Raw genomic sequence first — 17,262 nt, forward strand, 5'->3', positions numbered from 1 at the left:
GAAGGGACTGGACAGGCTGGGTCTACGGGCCACCCGCATGACTGCAGGCTGTGCCTAGACGTGAGCTGAGCTCACAGGAAGCCAGGCGGAGTAGGAGCAGGGATGGGCCTGGTGTGAGAGGGCTGGAGGGCTCACATGGGAAGGAGGGCTGCACAGCCGGAACTTACAGGAATGTGAGGTAGAGGCACCCGCCCGTTGACCTGGACGCTCTCCTGCATCTCCCGGCGGTGCTGCTTGCGGATCCTGTATGGTGGGATTCCATCCCTGTCCAGGAGAGAGCGAGCCTGGCATGAGTGCAAACAGAATAGCTCAACACGACTCTGCTGTGCTGGCTCAACCTGGAGTAGAGTCGGCTGTTTTCTACAGCTTCACAGCGAAAAACGGTTTTTCCATTTGTTTAAAATATTTATTTTTTAAAGATTTATTTGAGAGAGAGAGCACGAGTCACACGTCAGTGGGAGGAGGGGCAGAGGGATAGACAGAATCCTTTAGCACAGAACCCAACTTGGGGCTCAACCCCAGGACCCTGGGATCACATCCTGAGCTGAAGGCAGATGCTTGCCGCTGAGCCCCCAGGCGCCCCCGTTTTTAAGGCGGGGGAGGGATACAGGACAGAGACCGTACATGGGCACGAAACCACAATGTTTACTACCAGTTCTTTGCCGAAAACGTGCAGCAATCTGTGCTTTACTGCCCAGATGGGCTGCTGCGTGCCTACCCGGGAGGGGCGCTCTAAGGGGGCCAGGAACAGGGGCCCCCAAACGACAGACCCCGTTGGAAGAGATTTCCAAGGTTCTGACTTGCTCTGCTACCTTCCACGGTGAACTGCTGAATGAGCATAACCTCCCTGTGCACAAATCTGTTGCCCTGACACGTGTTTCAGTGATGAGCCCTTTCGAAGATCATCACGAACACAGAAATCAAGTTCTGTATTGTCTTTACCACGACTGTGCACTCACTCCGGGCTGAACGCCCCGCTGCACATGCGCCATCCCTGGAACTCCCCGTGCTCCCCTGCTACGTGAAGGGCCTCTGGAAGCTCAGCGGTTCACAGGAGCCAACAGGACGGACAACGCCCGCCAGAGGAAGACGCCTGGTCAGTGGCTTTCCCAGGCCCGTCTCCTCCTCACCCAAGGACTCCCAGGTGGGCTCCTAGCTCTGACGGCGGGAACGGATGCGTCTAGGTCGTCTGGCTGTTGGAAGGCCTCGGCCTCCGTGTTCCCCAGGGGCTGCAGTCAAGATCTGCGACCCGGCCTCCCTCCCAAGCACGGCCCCAGGGTGGCGGCTGGGCAACAGTGCTGCTCTCACTTGACAGCAGGGGTCAACCACGCAGCCACAATTCTGACCTCACCTCATTAACTGCTGTGCAACCTAGTAAAGCTGCCACCTGCCGCCCAAGGTGCCCAGGATGTCCTGGCCCCGCCTCACACCCAGCAGCTCAGTGGCTGTGTCGGCAGGCAGGAAAGTAATGTTCTCCCCCTAAAATCACATGTCTCGGGGGTTCCATCCAGGGGGAGGGTGTACTTTGGGCCAGAGCGAGGGAGGAAGAATCCAGGACAGCCTGTCTCTCCTGTCACTGCCTCAGTGTCCCTGGCTGTCAGGGCACCAGCTGGTGTGCAATGTGACTGGCTCAGCAGCCTGGCAGGGGCACCCAAGGGGGCAGATGTCAAGGAACAGGTGAGTCAAATGCATTTAAAACATCTTTACATGCCCCTGGAGTTCCATTCCAGTGTCCAGGGCCACCAAATTTTTGTTTCTCATATGCTTTGACCAGGAATTTAAACATTCCACATGCCTCTGTGGATTAGACACTGTCCTTAGACACCCGTGCACAAAGTGCAGTGAGCCACCGTCTCTACTGTGTGGTTGGCATGCTGAGGGCAGCTGTGCCCGCTACAAGATAATTTAGATGAAACCCACAATCCTACTTTTTGCTTGATATATATTCAAATATTTTACATTCCAAATCAACTATGCCTGTATTTCTGAATCTTAGTGTAAACCAAGATAGAGTTATCAGGAAAAAAATATTTTTAAAATTTTATTTTGGGATCCCTGTGTGGCACAGCGGTTTAGCACCTGCCTTTGGCCCAGGGCGCGATCCTGGAGACCCGGGATCGAGTCCCACATCGGGCTCCCAGTGCATGGAGCCTGCTTCTCCCTCTGCCTACTATCATAGATAAATAAAAATTTAAAAAAATAAATAAAATAAAATTTTATTTTATTTTATTTTGTTTTTTAAAGATTTTATTTATTTATGCACGAGAGACACACAAAGAGAGGCAGAGACACAAGCAGAGGGAGAAGCAGGCTCCCTGAGGGGAGCCCGATGTGGGACTCGATCCCGGGACTCTGGGGTCATGCCCTAAGCCAAAGGCAGGCACTCAATGGCTGAGCCACCCAGGCATCCCATATTTTAGAAACTTCAAATCTTTCATTTAGGAACCATATGTCATTTTCTGTGAAAGAATTAAGAGACTTTTCGAGAAAAAGTGCGCGGACAAATGGATTTTCACTGTAGTAATCAGTTTCAGGGAAGAGAAAACCCAATGCTACAAATGCACAATCCCGAGCCGTCACCTGCTGGTGGGGGTCGTGGCAGGTACTGCTGAAAACACAGCCATTTCAAATAAGAAGTTGCTAAACACGTCAACATTTTACCTGAACAAAGGGTAACGAATGAGAAAAACCACACACAGAAGTTCAATCTGAAGGGACGGGTCCAGCTTGGGTCCAAAGAGGAAAAGAAGGCGCGTGCCCCAGATGCGCAGCGACAGGGGGCGCACTGCTGTGGCTGGGAAAAGGCCTGTCTGGCGGCGGGAAGAACACGGGGACACAGGCAGAGAGGAGGCACCGACTGTGAAAACCCCACAGGAAGTGGGACCACAATTTTATGATGTCTTCTCTACAGGTTTAGTGACCCTTCCTTTTTTATTTAATCCTGATTGTCCACGGTTTTTCCCATGAGGAAGCAAGCTGGCTGGGGAAGAAAGCCACCCCCCCGCCGCCCCACAGGCAGCCAGCTGACAGCGGCTGCTCCCACCCCTGCGCAGTCCTGGCCCTCGGCCCCCTGCCGTCTCGGAGTGGGGGTCGGGGGACACCGCACACCTGCTCGGGCCCTGGCCAGGGACCTCCCGGCAGCGGCAGTCAGATGGTGAATGGCACCCAGACTGAAAACGGGGTGAATGTGACATTCGCGGGCAGCCAGGACCACGAATGACCTTGGCAGGCTGGCTGGGTAAGGCCCTGATATAACGACACAGTGTCTTACATCAAACTTGTGATGTGCGTTTGGGTCCCCAAAAGCCACCTGTCAAAGCAAAGGAGAGTGTCAGAAAATAGGTACTTTCCCATCAAGAGGACGATGGAAGAGTTAGGTGCACTGTCATCCCTGGGGGACACGAAGCTCCAGGTGGCTCTGGATGGTTCCCACGGCCTCTGGGCACGTGCGGCCCTGCGCTATCCCTGCACAGGACCGGCCGTACCAGTGCCCTTAGCTCTTGCCTCCCCATGTCCTACGCAGAGTATGTGACAGGGACAAAATTTCAAACGACAGAAAGGCACGGAGCACGAGGCACCTGTGCACAGCAGGGCCTGGCCGGGGGCCGCCCCGCCCGCCCTGCTCGGCCACCCATCTGTACGGTGAGCCCCCTGACAGCTCCCCCGTTCCAAGGTGCCAGCAGCGGTGGCCTCAGAGACAAGCAGCTGCTGCAAGTTCCGGATCCTTAATGATGCAGCCCGGCTATGCCGGTGGGGGTGCAGGGGGCACACGACGCGGTGGGCACGGCCCACGCCCAAGGGGGGACTCACACGCTGCTGTCGGTGAGGGACAGGCTGTCGGCATCACTGGACAGGCTCTGCTGCTCACTGTCATTGGCGCTGGTGGCTGGGGCGAGGGCGTAGCCGGAGCTGACGTAGTAGGGATGCACAGGCTCCCGCCAGGACCCGCACCTGCCAAGAGGAACACACGTCAGTGGCGGCTGAAGGCGGAGCCATGGAGCCCCCCGATCACGGCGCACACCCGGTACCTTCGAGGTCTACCTGGGCGGCGGGCGACGCCCCAATCTGCTGGCCACTCAGCCTGTGGCAGCCCCGACACATACCCGGGCAGGACGCGCCTGAGGGCGGGGGACACGGGGCCGCCTGTCGCCGCCGAGCCTCACCACAGCATGCCCCGGTTCTCGTCGTGCCCCTGGGAGCCCACAGGCTGGCATCTGGGCCATCTACACCCCGTCCTCACCTGGGACCCGCTCACCCCTTCCGTCCACTTTCCACTGGGAGGCTCACGGCTTTTCCAGAGTTTACCAAAACCTCTAGTCTTACTATGAACGGCCAGTGACACAGGCAGAAAATACTTTCTCCCTAAATGTCACTTTTCTTTCCGACTTTGTGGTGGTTTTGGTCGCACAAAGGTTTTCACATCTACAAAACCACTTACCAATCTCTTCCTTCAGATTTTCCGCTATCTTAGAAAGCAGGCCTTCCTTGTCGTAACCTTCAAAATACATTCTTTTATTTTTTCTCAAATGATTCAATAGTTTTTTTTTTCATTTAGAACTTCACTTGAAACGGTCACTATGTAACCCACCTCACTTCCTTGCATCAAGATGGAGAGTCGGCTGTGAGCACAAATCCTGAATGAATCCACCTTATCCTGAACAACTTTATTTTTTATTTATTTTTTAAAATATTTTATTTATTCATGAGAGAGAGAGAGAGAGAGAGGCAGAGACACAGGCAGAGGGAGAAGCAGGCTCCATGCAGGGAGACCGACGTGGGACTCGATTCCGGGTCTCCAGGATCAGGCCCTGGGCTGAGGGCGGCGCTAAATTGGTGCGCCACCAGGGCTGCCCTCCTGAACAACTTTAAATGCCAGGCCCCGTCCTCCGTCCACGTGCCTCTACTTCTGCAGGCTGTGCTGCTGTCTGGGCGCCGCCCCGCCCGTCACCGCCGCGTCCCTGCCGAGTGCCCTGACGCCTCCGCTACCCAAAGACTGTGCTCACATAGTGACATACAGGCGTTCGGGAAGGGGACAGATACAGCAAGGCTGTCTGAGGCTACGACAGGACGGGGCCTGCCAAGCCTTCCTGGTGGCCGGGACACAACCCACCTGGGTTCCAGCCTCACCTGTGATGAGAGCACTGCTGCCAACAGGACCCGGACACCTGTTACATTGTGAACGGCCTGCGCCAAGCACAAGGACCTGGGAAGAGTCACTGCATCACTCAGACTCCAGTTACTTCTAAGGTAACAGACAACCATGACCCGATGCAGAGAATGTTCTGGAAGCCCCGATTCAAACCATGCACACACTGAGGAAAAGGTGCTCAAGCAAGACTCGGGCCCAGACACCTCTGTATCCTGAACGCCCATCACGCAGAACGTGCAGGGCCGGGGTGGCCCAGGCAGTGCGGCTGGAGAGGGGCCAACTCCCCCAGGGGGTCTTGGCGTCCACGGTCTCAGGAAGCGTGGCACGATGAGTGCCAGCCAGGTGACCCCTCATTCCAGCCAGTGAGGCGCAGCAGGGTACGGTCACCCGCCAGCTCCACGGTCCCACCCACACAGGGGTCCTGTCCCACCCACACCTGGCCTCCTGACCCACCCTGCAGCCGAGGGCTCCCCGGGGATACTCGCAAGTTCCAGCTGAATGAGGGCAGCGGCTTAGGAACGGGCCGTCCAGAGGCCCGCAGGAAAGGACGGGGACGTGGACAGAGACACGGCCAGCTGGTCCCCGGCCCCGCGTGGTTACACCTCCTCGTCTAGGTTATGTCTGACGTGAAGTGACAAACTGAGGGCAGCCAGCCACAGCAAAATTAAGTATCACAAAATTTTACTTTTATTTTTTAAAGTAAGCTCTAGGCCCAACGTGGGGCCTGAACTCACGAGCCAGAGATCAAGGGCCGCACGCTCTACCTAGGGAGCCTGCAGGCGCCCTCGATAAAAAAATATTATATTTATGGGCAGCCCCGGTGGCTCAGCGGTTTAGTGCTGCCTGCAGCCCAGGGTCTGATCCTGGAGACCCGGGATCGAGTTCCACGTCGGGCTCCCTGCATGGAGCCTGCTTCTGCCTCTGCCTGTGTCTCTGCCTCTCTGTGTGTCTCATGAATAAATAAAATCTAAAAAATAAAAATAAAAAATAAGACAAACACGGTGTCTGCGTTTCCTGCAACTGCAGGACGAGCAGAGCGCGCCACGCGTGGGCTCCAGGCTCAGACGACAGGGGCCAGTGCAGCAGAGCACAGCGGCCAGGAGGACGGAGGACCTGTTACCAGCTCAGACGTCTGCTCAGCGGGGCGGCCCTCGGGACGAAGCTGCCAGTGTGGAGCCTTGGCTGCTGGCCACGACCGCGAGGGCAAAGGTCGCGGGTGGCAACTGCGTCCCCACAAGACAGCCGCGACCCAAGACGGGGAGCGTGTGCACACACACGGGCACGGCCAGCGCAGCCAACCTCCCAGGAGCCGCAAGAAACTTCCGCACGCTGGACCTTTCAAAGTTGGCAGAGTAAAACCCCGACGGACCCACCCGGGAACATGTCCCGCTCCATGCTGATGCTGCCCGCCTCTGGCTGCCGTCTGCACACCTTTCTTCCTATTTTCTACGTTTAACTGAATAAATTCTTTTACTCCGGTGGGTCTCTTGGAGGAGGAGCTGGGCCCACAGTGCAGCAGGACCCCCTCTGCTCGGATTACGCCACCAGTCCTGCCGCACCGCGCGTGACCAAGGGGCAGGGCCACCCACCACATCGCCAACTTGGTTTCTGTGGGTCTTTCTGCTCCAACTCTTTCGTTCTTTCTCGCCTTCCTTTGGGGTGACTTTTATTTTCCATCTCCTCTCTCGAACAAAATAACCCTGTTACTCCGCTGTTAGTGGTTCCCGTAAAGGTCGCAGCAGGCGCCCCGATGTACCAAAGTAAAGTGCGTTTCCCTTCTCCCAGGCCACACAGGGTCAGAATTAATTCCGTTCACTTCCCTCACACACCAATGTCATTGGTGTCCCGTGTTTTAACTCCGTAAACGTCCCACACCGCACAGGACACGGTTAGGATGGTGTTACCCCACGGACGGTCACCCAGAGCCATCCCCACGTTTGCACCGGGAGTCTCCCCCCTTCTGCCTGAACAGCACCCTGACCTGTCCCCTCTGGGGGGCTGCTGGCAGCGGGAGCGGCTGCACCTCCCTCGCTCTGCACGGACCTGCTCAGCAGGTGGGACATCTATTTTCCAGGAGCCTCGCGCACGTCTGGAGGGAGCAGGAAATGGCCCAGCACCACGGACCCCAGAGCCACGTGGCCGTCCCTAAACAGTGAAACAGGATAGCCTAGGATCCAGCAGCTCCATGGCACAGTGTGCGTCAGACAGGACAGCAGCAGGGTCCGGAAGAGAGGCCCGTCCCTCGTCCCGTCCCTGCTCCTGGAAGGCGGCGAGGACCCATCGCATGCCGCCCCGTCCCCGGTTCTCAGGGTGACCGATGGCCACGTCCCCCGCTGCACACCCAGGCCAGAGTGCACCTCAGCCCCGACCCTCCCAGGGCCGCTGCTCTCCGGGCTGAGCCCCAACGGCCACAGACACCAGCCGCTAACCCCAAGGACAGACCCAGATTCGTTTCATTGTCCAACGAGCCGATTTTCCCCTCTAAGATTGGAGCCGGGCGGCTCCACAGGCCCCACCCTCACCACGTGACACCCCAGGCTGCGGGCTCGGACTTCTCACAACGGCGCCTGGACTCCTCACCCTCCTCACCGTGGCTGTCGCAGCGGGCACTTGCGGCAGGGCCGTCCCACAGGGGATGCTGAAATCACACCAACACGTTTAGCTCCCACGCTCCCCGTTCTGAGTAAGCATGCACCAGCCGCCGTCTCCCGCTCTACGGTGCTCCGTCTGCCACGGGCAGGTGACTCGTGGGGACGCCGGCTGCGAGCAGGTGCCCGTCCCCTACCACCCGACCTCTGGCCTTTCCAGCCGCAGGCCCTACCGGCCTTGGCAGACAGCGTGGACGCCCGGGCTCCTGCTCCACCTGCTCGGTCTGAACACGAACTGTGTCTCTGCTCAGCCCTGCCACGGCCCTGTGGGCCTACAAGCTGCCCCCGCCCCCCCGGCCGCCTGCCCTGGCCGGAGACCCTCACCCAGACCCCCACCCAGACCTCCACCCAGACCCCCACCCAGACCCCCACCCTGACCCCCACCCAGACCCCCCCCAGGCGGTGACCATTAACCACATTCTCTGGATCCCGGTCGTCTTCACACTCATTTTTCTCAAGAATCATATTGTTTTTATATCCCTGAGCATACGGTTAGTTTTCTGTCCTTTTAAAATATTTTATTTATCACAGAGAGAGAGTGAGCATGTGCAGAGCACACACGTGGGAGGAGGAGCAGAGGCAGAGGGAGAAGCCGAATCCCTTTCCAGCAAGGAGCCCGACACGGGGCTCCATCCCCAGACCCCAGATCCCCAGCTGCCCCCAGGTTACTTTCCATTCAGTATCTGGCTATTCTGGACGGAGGGCCAGGCACTGTGTGTGAAAATCCTCCTGGGGATCCCTGGGTGGCGCAGCGGTTTAGCGCCTGCCTTTGGCCCAGGGCACGATCCTGGAGACCTGGGATCGAGTCCCACATCGGGCTCCTGGCGCATGGAGCCTGCTTCTCCCTCTGCCTGTGTCTCTGCCTCTCTCTCTGTGACTATCATAAATAAATAAAAATTTTAAAAAATTTTTTAAAAAAAGAGGTCTTGCCCTTTAAAAAAAAAAAAGAAAAGAAAATCCTCCTGGACGCCCAGGGGGCTCAGCGGTGCAGTGGCTGCCTTCAGCCCAGTGTGTGACCCCGAGGTCCTGGGATCGAGTCCCGCATTGGGCTCCCTGAAGGGAGGCTGCTTCTCCCCACCGCCTGTGTCTCTGCCTCTCTCTCTCTGTGTCTCATGAATGAATAAATCTTAAAAAAAAAAAAAAAAAAAGGGACGCCTGGGTAGCTCAGCGGTTGAGCATCTGCCTTTGGCCCAGGGCGTGATCCTGGAGTCCCGGGATTGAGTCCCACGTCGAGCCTGCTTCTCCCTCTGCCTGTGTGTCTGCCTCTCTATCTCTCATGAATAAATAAATCTTAAAAAAAAACAAAAGATTTCATTCATTTGAGAGAGAGAGAGAGCGCGAGCATGCAGAGCAGCGGGAGGGAGAGGGACAAGCAGACTCCATGCTGTGTGCAGAGCTCGACGTGGGGCTCCCTCTCAGGACCCCAAAATCCTGACCTGAGCCAAAATCAAGAGTTGGACACTCAACTGACCAAGCCATACAAGTGTCCAGCCTTCAATCGGATTTTTAAAGAAATTCTCTCTCTTTCTGCTCCTCCGTGCTCCCCTCCTACCATCTAAATATATATAAAAAATTAACACTAGTTCTCGACATTTCTAGCTATTCTCCGCTGCAGGTTTGCCCTGACCTGCCGGATTATCTGATACCAGGAGCAATGCTTCTCCACCCGAGGCGAGGCCTCTTACCTCCTAGGAATCCTCTGGATGAAGGACGACACCCAAGCTGCACTCCAGCAGGCGGAGTGTGGGTCAGCCCCTCCATCTGTCGGGCTACCTGCAGCTGTGACCCGCGCCCTCGCCCTCAGGGATGCTCCTTTCAACCACCTCACTCAAGCATCCTCAAGGAAGAGCCTCGTGATCTTTTCCTCACAAATTCCGGCGCCCACTGCATCATGCTCCACATCACGTCCCCGTTTGTTATGACACGAGGTCATGCGTCTCACAACTACCAGAAGTCCACTCAGTGCTGCAGAAAAGCACTCGGGCTCAAGCCAGGCTTGCATACCCCTGGGGAGCCGGCCCCACTGGCCCCCTGCACTCACATCAGCCTAGAGGGTATGTCGGGGACCAGGCACCTACGTCCCCACGCTGCCTTCCCTAAGCAGGTCGGGAGAGCTGTGGTCAGCTGAGGTGAAAAAAGGCGGGTCTCACGGCTAAGGGGTCACGAAAGCCACATGGGCTCCCTCCTTCCTCTGGTCTGTTTACTCTCTGCATCTGACATAAATCCTCGTTAAAGTCCCTGCTCTGACCCCCCACCCCGTCACTGCTGTTCCTTCGGCTGTGTCCTCAGGGGTGCCCGGCACACAGACGGTGAACCAGCCCCTGTCCCTGACCACCCCCGCCTGACCCTGACCTAGGCACCCTTGGGTCTCAGCCTGAAGCCCCTCTGCTCGATACCACACCTGCTGGGCTTGGCCAGGCCCTGCCCCCAGCTATGTCACTCCTAGGGCCAGACTTGTCCCTTGCACAATACCTACACTCTACCTGCTCCAGCACGTCTATACCGCGTAGGTCCATACCACATAGGTCCATACCGCGTAGGTCCGTGCCTCGGCATATCAACCGTTGCCATAGCAACTACAGTAGGCGTCCTTAGTGAGCAGAGCCTAGAGTCCACTGACGCCCCGGCCCTCTCCTTCCAGGTGATTCCAGGACCTCACGGCCGTGTGGCAGCACCTACCTGTGTGTCCCCGCCAGCAAGCGACCCCTGCACGTAACTCAGCTCGCTGTGTAGCTGTGTTCTGAAGCCCGAGACGTGCCTGCGGTCACCCGCGTACTTATCAGTTCTTCCTCAGCCACTGACCGTGTGAGCACCTAGGCTTTCCCGCGTCTGCGTGCAGCCCCCTCTGGAACCGTGCACAGAACCCCGCTGGCCATTACTGTCCCTGCAGACTGTAGGACCATCAGCGGCTCCTCCAAGGTCACTTCTTCCTCTGAGTTCACTGCACCCCGTCCACGTGAAGGTTTCGGATCCACCCCTCTCCCCCCTTGCGGCCCCGTGCATAACTCCTTCTGGCTCATTCTCTAATCAACACATTGTTAAATCTATCCATGGGATTGTTTTTTAAGGGTTTTATTTATTTGAGAGCGAGCGTGCACAAGCAGGAGGCGGGGCAGAGGCAGGGGGAGAAGCAGGGAGTCCCAACGCAGGACTCGATCCCAGGACCCCGAGGTCACAACCGGAGCTGAAGGCAGATGCTGCACCGACTGAGCCACCCAGCACCCCATCCATGGGATTTTTTGTTTTAGCTGTTGTATATCTTAATTTTGCAAAGCATCCACTATGGTAGCCACTAGCCACATAGGATATTTAAATGTAATCAAAATTATATAAATCAAAAGTGCAGGTGCTCAAGCACACTGGCCACACTGCAGGCACTCCTGCAGCAGTGCGACCAGAGCCCGGGGAGCGGGGCAGCCAGTGTGGACCGTCCACGGCACTGCCCTGAAGTCGCTACATCACCGCTTCCTCTCCTGTTGTCCTGGAGGTCAACCGTGGATTCCTGGACTTGACAGTCTTATGTTTTAAAGGTTGTGGAGACCCCCACGTCTGGAGCTCTGCCAAGGGCTACTCTGGCCTCTGCTTCCGGTGGCTCTCACTCTGTGTCTGGCCACCCATCACTGCCGACTGGCCGTTACGGTGGAAAGTTTTCTGCAGGAGCAGACATGGGTTTGGACGAGGCGTCTTCCGCCAGACGCCAGAATCACCTGCACCCAGCTTGAGGCCCGTGCTCCTGGTGTGACTCTGCCTTAAGTCCACGCCTCCACCACCCAGCCCAGTGCAGAAGCACTGCTGGCCCGAGGCTGGGATTTGTGCCCCAGCCATGCGAGCTGACAAAGGAAAGTCCCAAATTTCCCCAAATTTGACCCTGGAATTAAAGATCCTCCTGGCAGTGTGCTCACGGCCATTTTCCTCTGTATGTTTAGTCTGGTCCATCCTTGAACACATTTTTTATCCTAAGAAATGTTTACTTGTATAAAAGCGAAGAGAACAATGTAGGAACGCAAGGCTCCTGTCACTCCCTCCAGGACGAGCACGTGTCGGCCAGTGCATCCCTCCCCAGCCCCGGCACACCTCGTCCGCCTCTGCCGTCGCTTTGACCCCGGGTACGAGGCTGCTTCAGCAGAGGGCTGGTCAGGAGACCCTGGCCCCAGCAGCGGTGAGCCCCACCTGTGGTCAGACAGGTGGGAAGGGGAGGCTTTGAGCACCTTCTCCCGTGCGTCTTCCCTCAAACTCTTCAATTAGAAGGAAAGCCAGAAGGCCCGGTCATCGTGTGAACAGCAGCCAACACTGGCTTCCCCGCTGCGCACTCTGTTCCCAGCAAGACGCATCCAGGGCAGCTCCACGGCAGCTCCAGGGCAGCTCCGGCCTGGCCCTGGGTCGCGCTCAGCACCCTGCCTAACCGGCACACGTCTCCCCATTTGCAGCAGAACCTGCCCCACTCCGCCTTCTGCTGGCCCTGCAGCCGTGCCTGGGCGCTCTGCCCGCAAACCAGAGACACCAGGCGCACTGGCAGGCGGGGGCGGGCAGGCCTCAGCCCGGGAGGCTCCCGGAACACGGCTGCAGAGAGGTGGGGAGCCGGTTTCTGCTTCTGTGTTCCTAAAAATTCTGCAGAGAACTGAAGAGTTACAGAATGTCTGGGAAGGAACAATCAAGATGACCAAGCAGCAGGCAGGAGAGGACGGAGTGCTCCCCGGCACCGTGCTGCCACTGCACAGCTCTCCGCTCCGAACAGTGCCCTCACTTGGTGCTCCCAGCACGAGACAGGCCCGCGTACTTTCAGATCCGATAGAGGGGTGTGCGCCCTACACACGCCCAACCCGGGATGAGGAGGCACATGAGGGAAGCCAAGTACCCCGTGCCAGGGCCTGCAGAACGCTGAGAGTGCAGGCAGGAGGGGCGCCTGGGGGGCTCGGCGGCTGAGCGTCTGCGTGACCCCGGGGTTCCGGGATCGAGTCCCGCGTCGGGCTCCGTGCAGGGAGCCTGCTTCTCCCTCTGCCCGTGTCTCTGCCTCTCTCCGAGTCTCTCATGAGTAAATAAATAAAATCTTAAAAAAAGTAAAGAATGCAGGTAATAGGACCAGAAAGTCGGAAGGCAAAGCCCAGCCGGGCCCCCCACCCGGGTTCTCGGTGCAGAGGGCCTGACGGAAGAGTTTGGGAGACTGATGTGGCCTCTCGAATGGGGGTCAACGCCGGGGCAGAGCGAGGGATGGCGGCCTGGCCAGGGAGCAGGCCACCAAGGTTGGGGACCAGGGACGGCCGTCACGGACTTGAGTGCTCGCACTTCAAGGTTATCGCCCCTTGGGGGCACCTGGGTAGCAACTCTCATTTTCTGCTCAGGCCGTGATCTCGGGTCCCAGAATCGAGCCCCGAGCCCCGTGCCAAGCCCTGCAGCGGGCTGTGAGCTGAGCGAGGAGCCGGCTTCAGAATCCACCCCGCCCCGCCCCCTCCCCCGCTGGCGTGCGTGTGGACACGCTCCCGAGCCCTGTCTCTCTCCAGGAGGACAGAGAAGGAAGCCATCACCTCCTATCATTAAGTGGAAAAGCTGGCAGGCAGGAAGGGCCAAGGAGGCGGCTGGTTGTCAGCGCTGAGGGATGCGGCCCGTCCTAGAGTGCCGCCAGGCTGTGCTCCCGGTGAGGCCTTGGCGTCCAGGCCGCCACGGCCGGTGGCCCAGGATTGGCCGTCTGTCCGTCCACCGAGGCGGCGCAGACTACACCGGCAGCGCCCGGCTCGACAGGTTTGGGCCCTGAGCTGGACACCACAACGCCCCACCCACGGCTCCGGGCCGACGTCCGTCGCCTCCCCCGGGGAGCTGTGGCCGCCGCAAGACAAGTGACCGAAGGAGGGACCTGCCGGGGCTCATCCCCTCCCCGCGCTCCGCCGGGACGGCCTTTGGGGCTCTGACCTGAGACGCGAACATGCAGACAGTGGGGCCCGGGTCCACACGACAGCAAGGCTGCCCCTGCAGAGGCCTGGATGGCCCATGCTCCCCTGCCTCCAGGCGGCCCTGGCGTGGGGCCACTGCAAGAGTCACCTGTGCTCACCCCGGCCATCCTGCAGGAGACGCGGGCCGCCTCTGAGAGCGCTCTGGCTCCCTGTGCCATTCTACCGAGGTACAGAAAACAGTCTCCACCCCTAAAAATACTTGGCAAGTTGCTACGTGCTTGCTGTCAGCAAACTGCAAAGCTGCGTCACTCAGCTCAGTGGACTCACTGACCACATCAGCGGCTTTTAAGCTGATCGATCGCTCAATCTATCTTTTAAAAGATTTTATTTAGGGCAGCCCTGGTGGCGCAGCGGTTTAGCGCCGCCTGCAGCCTGGGGTGTGATCCCAGGGTTCCGGGATCGAGTCCCACATCGGGCTCCCTGCATGGAGCCTGCTTCTCCCTCTGCCAATGTCTCTGCCTCTCTGTGTGTGTGTGTGTCTGTGTGTGTGTGTGTCTCTAATGAGTGAATAAATAAAATCTTTAAAAAATTAAAAAAATAAATAAATAAAATATTTTATTATGAATAAAATATTTTATTTATTTATTCACAAAGGAGAGACAGAGAGAGAGAGAGGGAGAGAGAGAGAGCAGAAACCCAGGCAGAGGGAGAAGCAGGCTCCACGCAGGTACCCCGACGTGGGACTCGATCTGGGGTCTCCAGGATCACACCCCGGGCTGAAGGCAGATGCTTAACTGCTGAGCCACCCAGAGGCCCCTGTTTTATACCTGAGTGTAGGTGACACAGTGTTGTATGTCCCCACGTACGACTCCTGGGTTCCCCTGAAGGGGCAGCTGCCGTCCGTCGCGTCTGGCGCTCTCATGAAACCACTGACCGTACGTACTCCCTGTGTGGCGCCTTTTGTCCCACAACTGGACGCCTGTACGTCCCATCCCTCCCCTTCAGCTGTGATGTCTGTCCCAGTGGGCAGTTCTTGCTCATCTCCCCGCCACCTCCCCAGGGATCCAAGGTACACCGGGTGTACCTTCCTGCATGAGTCTTCCCAGGCCCTCTGGACAGGCAGTGGTGTGGACACACGCCCAACGAGGAGGCTACAAGGAAGCAGTCCCAGGAGGGGACTCGGGCTCATCTGGGGTGGGCTGCAGGGACCACGTGACTGCAGTGGGCCATGACCAGCAGCTTCCACGCGGACTTGTCCACGGAATCTGGCCGGATTTTATGGGAGGACGGAAGCTCAATAAAAACAACTGGAAAAAAAAAAAAAAACTGGGATTGATGGTATTAGAATCTTACGCGTGAGATCACAGAATCCTAAACTACGCACTAGCTTATGAAATACATCAATTTACCTGATCATTATTTTGACAAGTCAGACAATCCCTTACACTAGAAACAGAGCGATGCATCAGGGTCAGTCACTCCACCTCCACGAAGCCAGGGGAAGGGGTCCCTGGCTGAGCTCAGGGCCCAACAGGTCGTCACCTCTGCCCCATGGACCCAGCAGCCAGCAGCCGGGCTAGGCGACACCACCGCTGACACGTTACCAAGCAACCTCCTGCCAGAAGGGGGCTTCCAGGGGCCCCGGCCCCTCCCTAGAGCCCCGTCCTCACCGAGGCCCAAGTGACGGTGGCCGCACGCAGGAGCCCACACCTGTCACGGCGCCGTGGAAGCAAACAGCTGGGCTCTGCCCAAGCCTTAGCATCTCGTTCTAAAAGCCTAGCTCCCTGAGAGGAAAGCACGTAAAATGCCTTTTTAGAAACATCCCTACCCCAGTGTGACACGCCATACAGCACACTTCGTTAAAGCACAGACGGTGAGGACCTCTGACACACGTCCACACCCATGCCCCGACCGCCGCAACCAGACAGCAGAGGCAGCTATCACCCCGGAGTGTCCTCATGCCACTCCAGAAGGCCCCTGCCCAGTCCCCTCCTCCACCAGTCACCAGTGACTAGACTGTGTTTTCTAGATTTCTCCACACAGGGGAGCCACACGCTCCCTTTTGTCTGGCTTCCTTCGCCGGGCACATCTGCTCTGAATCTGTGCAGGCTCCGCTCCCATCAGCAGTCTGTGCCCGCCCGCCAGGTGGCACCGTGGGGTTCGGCAGCCCTGCGGCTTGCTTTTCCACCTGCCTGGCAACAGCCCGCGGTCCTTCCTGAGGTTCCGGCAGTCGCACGGGGTCTCCTCACGTGCACAACACCTCACAGCGCCGACCAGCACCCTTCCCACACTTGGACTTCATCAGTGGGAGGGAGTGTGGGTCCAGATCCAATCGGAGCGGGGCCGCCAGGCCAGAGCTCTCTCCCATCGCCCTCAGGGAGCCACCCACGGAGCGAGGAGCCCGTCACCCACACCCAGAGCGACATGGCCGGCCTTCGGATGGGGTCCTGCCCGGCATCCAGGTGCCCCTCACATAAGCACCCTCAGGAAGGAGCACGGGCCAGCTTCCTAACAAAGCAACTTGCTCCAAGAGTTGTCTTCTCACCTGCAGAGCCTTCACCACCACAAAGTGACCAAGGCAAAAGGGCCAAAGGGTGAGGATGGACGTGCCATTTCAAATTACCCTCTTTACAAGGTGCAGAGCACCGGCCCCCAGAGAGGGCGTGCCTCTGTGTTTCTCCAGCAGCGAGATGGTTTCAGGGCACGCTGCCCACATTCACGTGTAGGTATTATCACTCGTAAAACAAATAACTGACCTCTCTATCTAAATATCAAAACGTTTACACATTTGTCATTACATTTAATGACAGAAATGAGCCCAATGTCAGGTTTAAAAAAAATCTCTACCTAATAGAAAAAAAAAAAAAGTCTCTACCTTACATGCTCTATGCAAAAATCAGGAATTTGGTTTCTACACAAACGACCAGGCAAGGCCAACAGCATTGTCCACTGACTCCCCTACGCGCCCCCACTTACATATCCATCGTGAGCTTTGGATGACAGACACCTGGGGTCACCACGGGGTGCAGAAGCAGGTGCTACCAGAGGCTGAAGAGACAGCCTGCCAGCGACAGAGACTATAGAGCACATGTGCCGCCCCGACAGAGGTCAGAGATAATTTGGGATGGGAGGAGATTAGAGGGTGAATGAGTCACCTGGTGGTACCAGGTAAGAGCTGCGTGGTCGGCCACGGTGCTCCCCGTGCATGGGGTTGCCCAGGTTACAGATTCCTGCAGGCTCTTTATTTATTTTTATTCTACCGTTGAGGCACCCCACCCAACACAGGGTCTGAGTTGCGCAACATATCAAAGGCCCTTTCCTTTATGGTCAAAACCAAACAGTAAGATGGGAGGATGTGTGTTCTGTGGAACAGGCCCAGCTAAGACTGAGCCAGGTGCCCCCACCGCCAGTGGTGGACAGAAGAGAAGCCTGACTCCAGAGTGGCCCCCGGGCCAAGGCCCGCTCACCACCACTTGCCAGCTACTGACCTTGCTCAAGCTGCCACTCATCCCCCGCCAAGTGGGTGACAAAGCCCCTCCCACCTTCATAAAGGTTCCGAGTACCGTGAGGAACGGCACAC

General features: G+C 57.6%; 1 protein-coding gene across 5 annotated transcripts in view; it reads right to left on the bottom strand.

The window, feature by feature from the left end:
• Positions 1–17,262, bottom strand: part of AXIN1 (axin 1) — a 63,498-nt gene that overhangs the window by 20,534 nt on the left and 25,702 nt on the right. For 4 of the 5 annotated variants that reach the window (XM_077905890.1, XM_077905887.1, XM_077905889.1 and 1 more), the window contains exons 3-4: positions 3,811–3,951; positions 168–264 (exon numbers count right to left, since the gene is read on the bottom strand). In XM_077905890.1, the coding sequence (XP_077762016.1) occupies positions 168–264; positions 3,811–3,951 (238 nt within the window). The remainder of the gene's footprint in view (positions 1–167; positions 265–3,810; positions 3,952–17,262) is intronic. The other variant, XM_077905891.1, reaches the window with a different exon arrangement.

This window comes from Canis aureus, chromosome 8, assembly GCF_053574225.1.
Source record: "Canis aureus isolate CA01 chromosome 8, VMU_Caureus_v.1.0, whole genome shotgun sequence".
Lineage (NCBI taxonomy): Eukaryota > Metazoa > Chordata > Mammalia > Carnivora > Canidae > Canis > Canis aureus.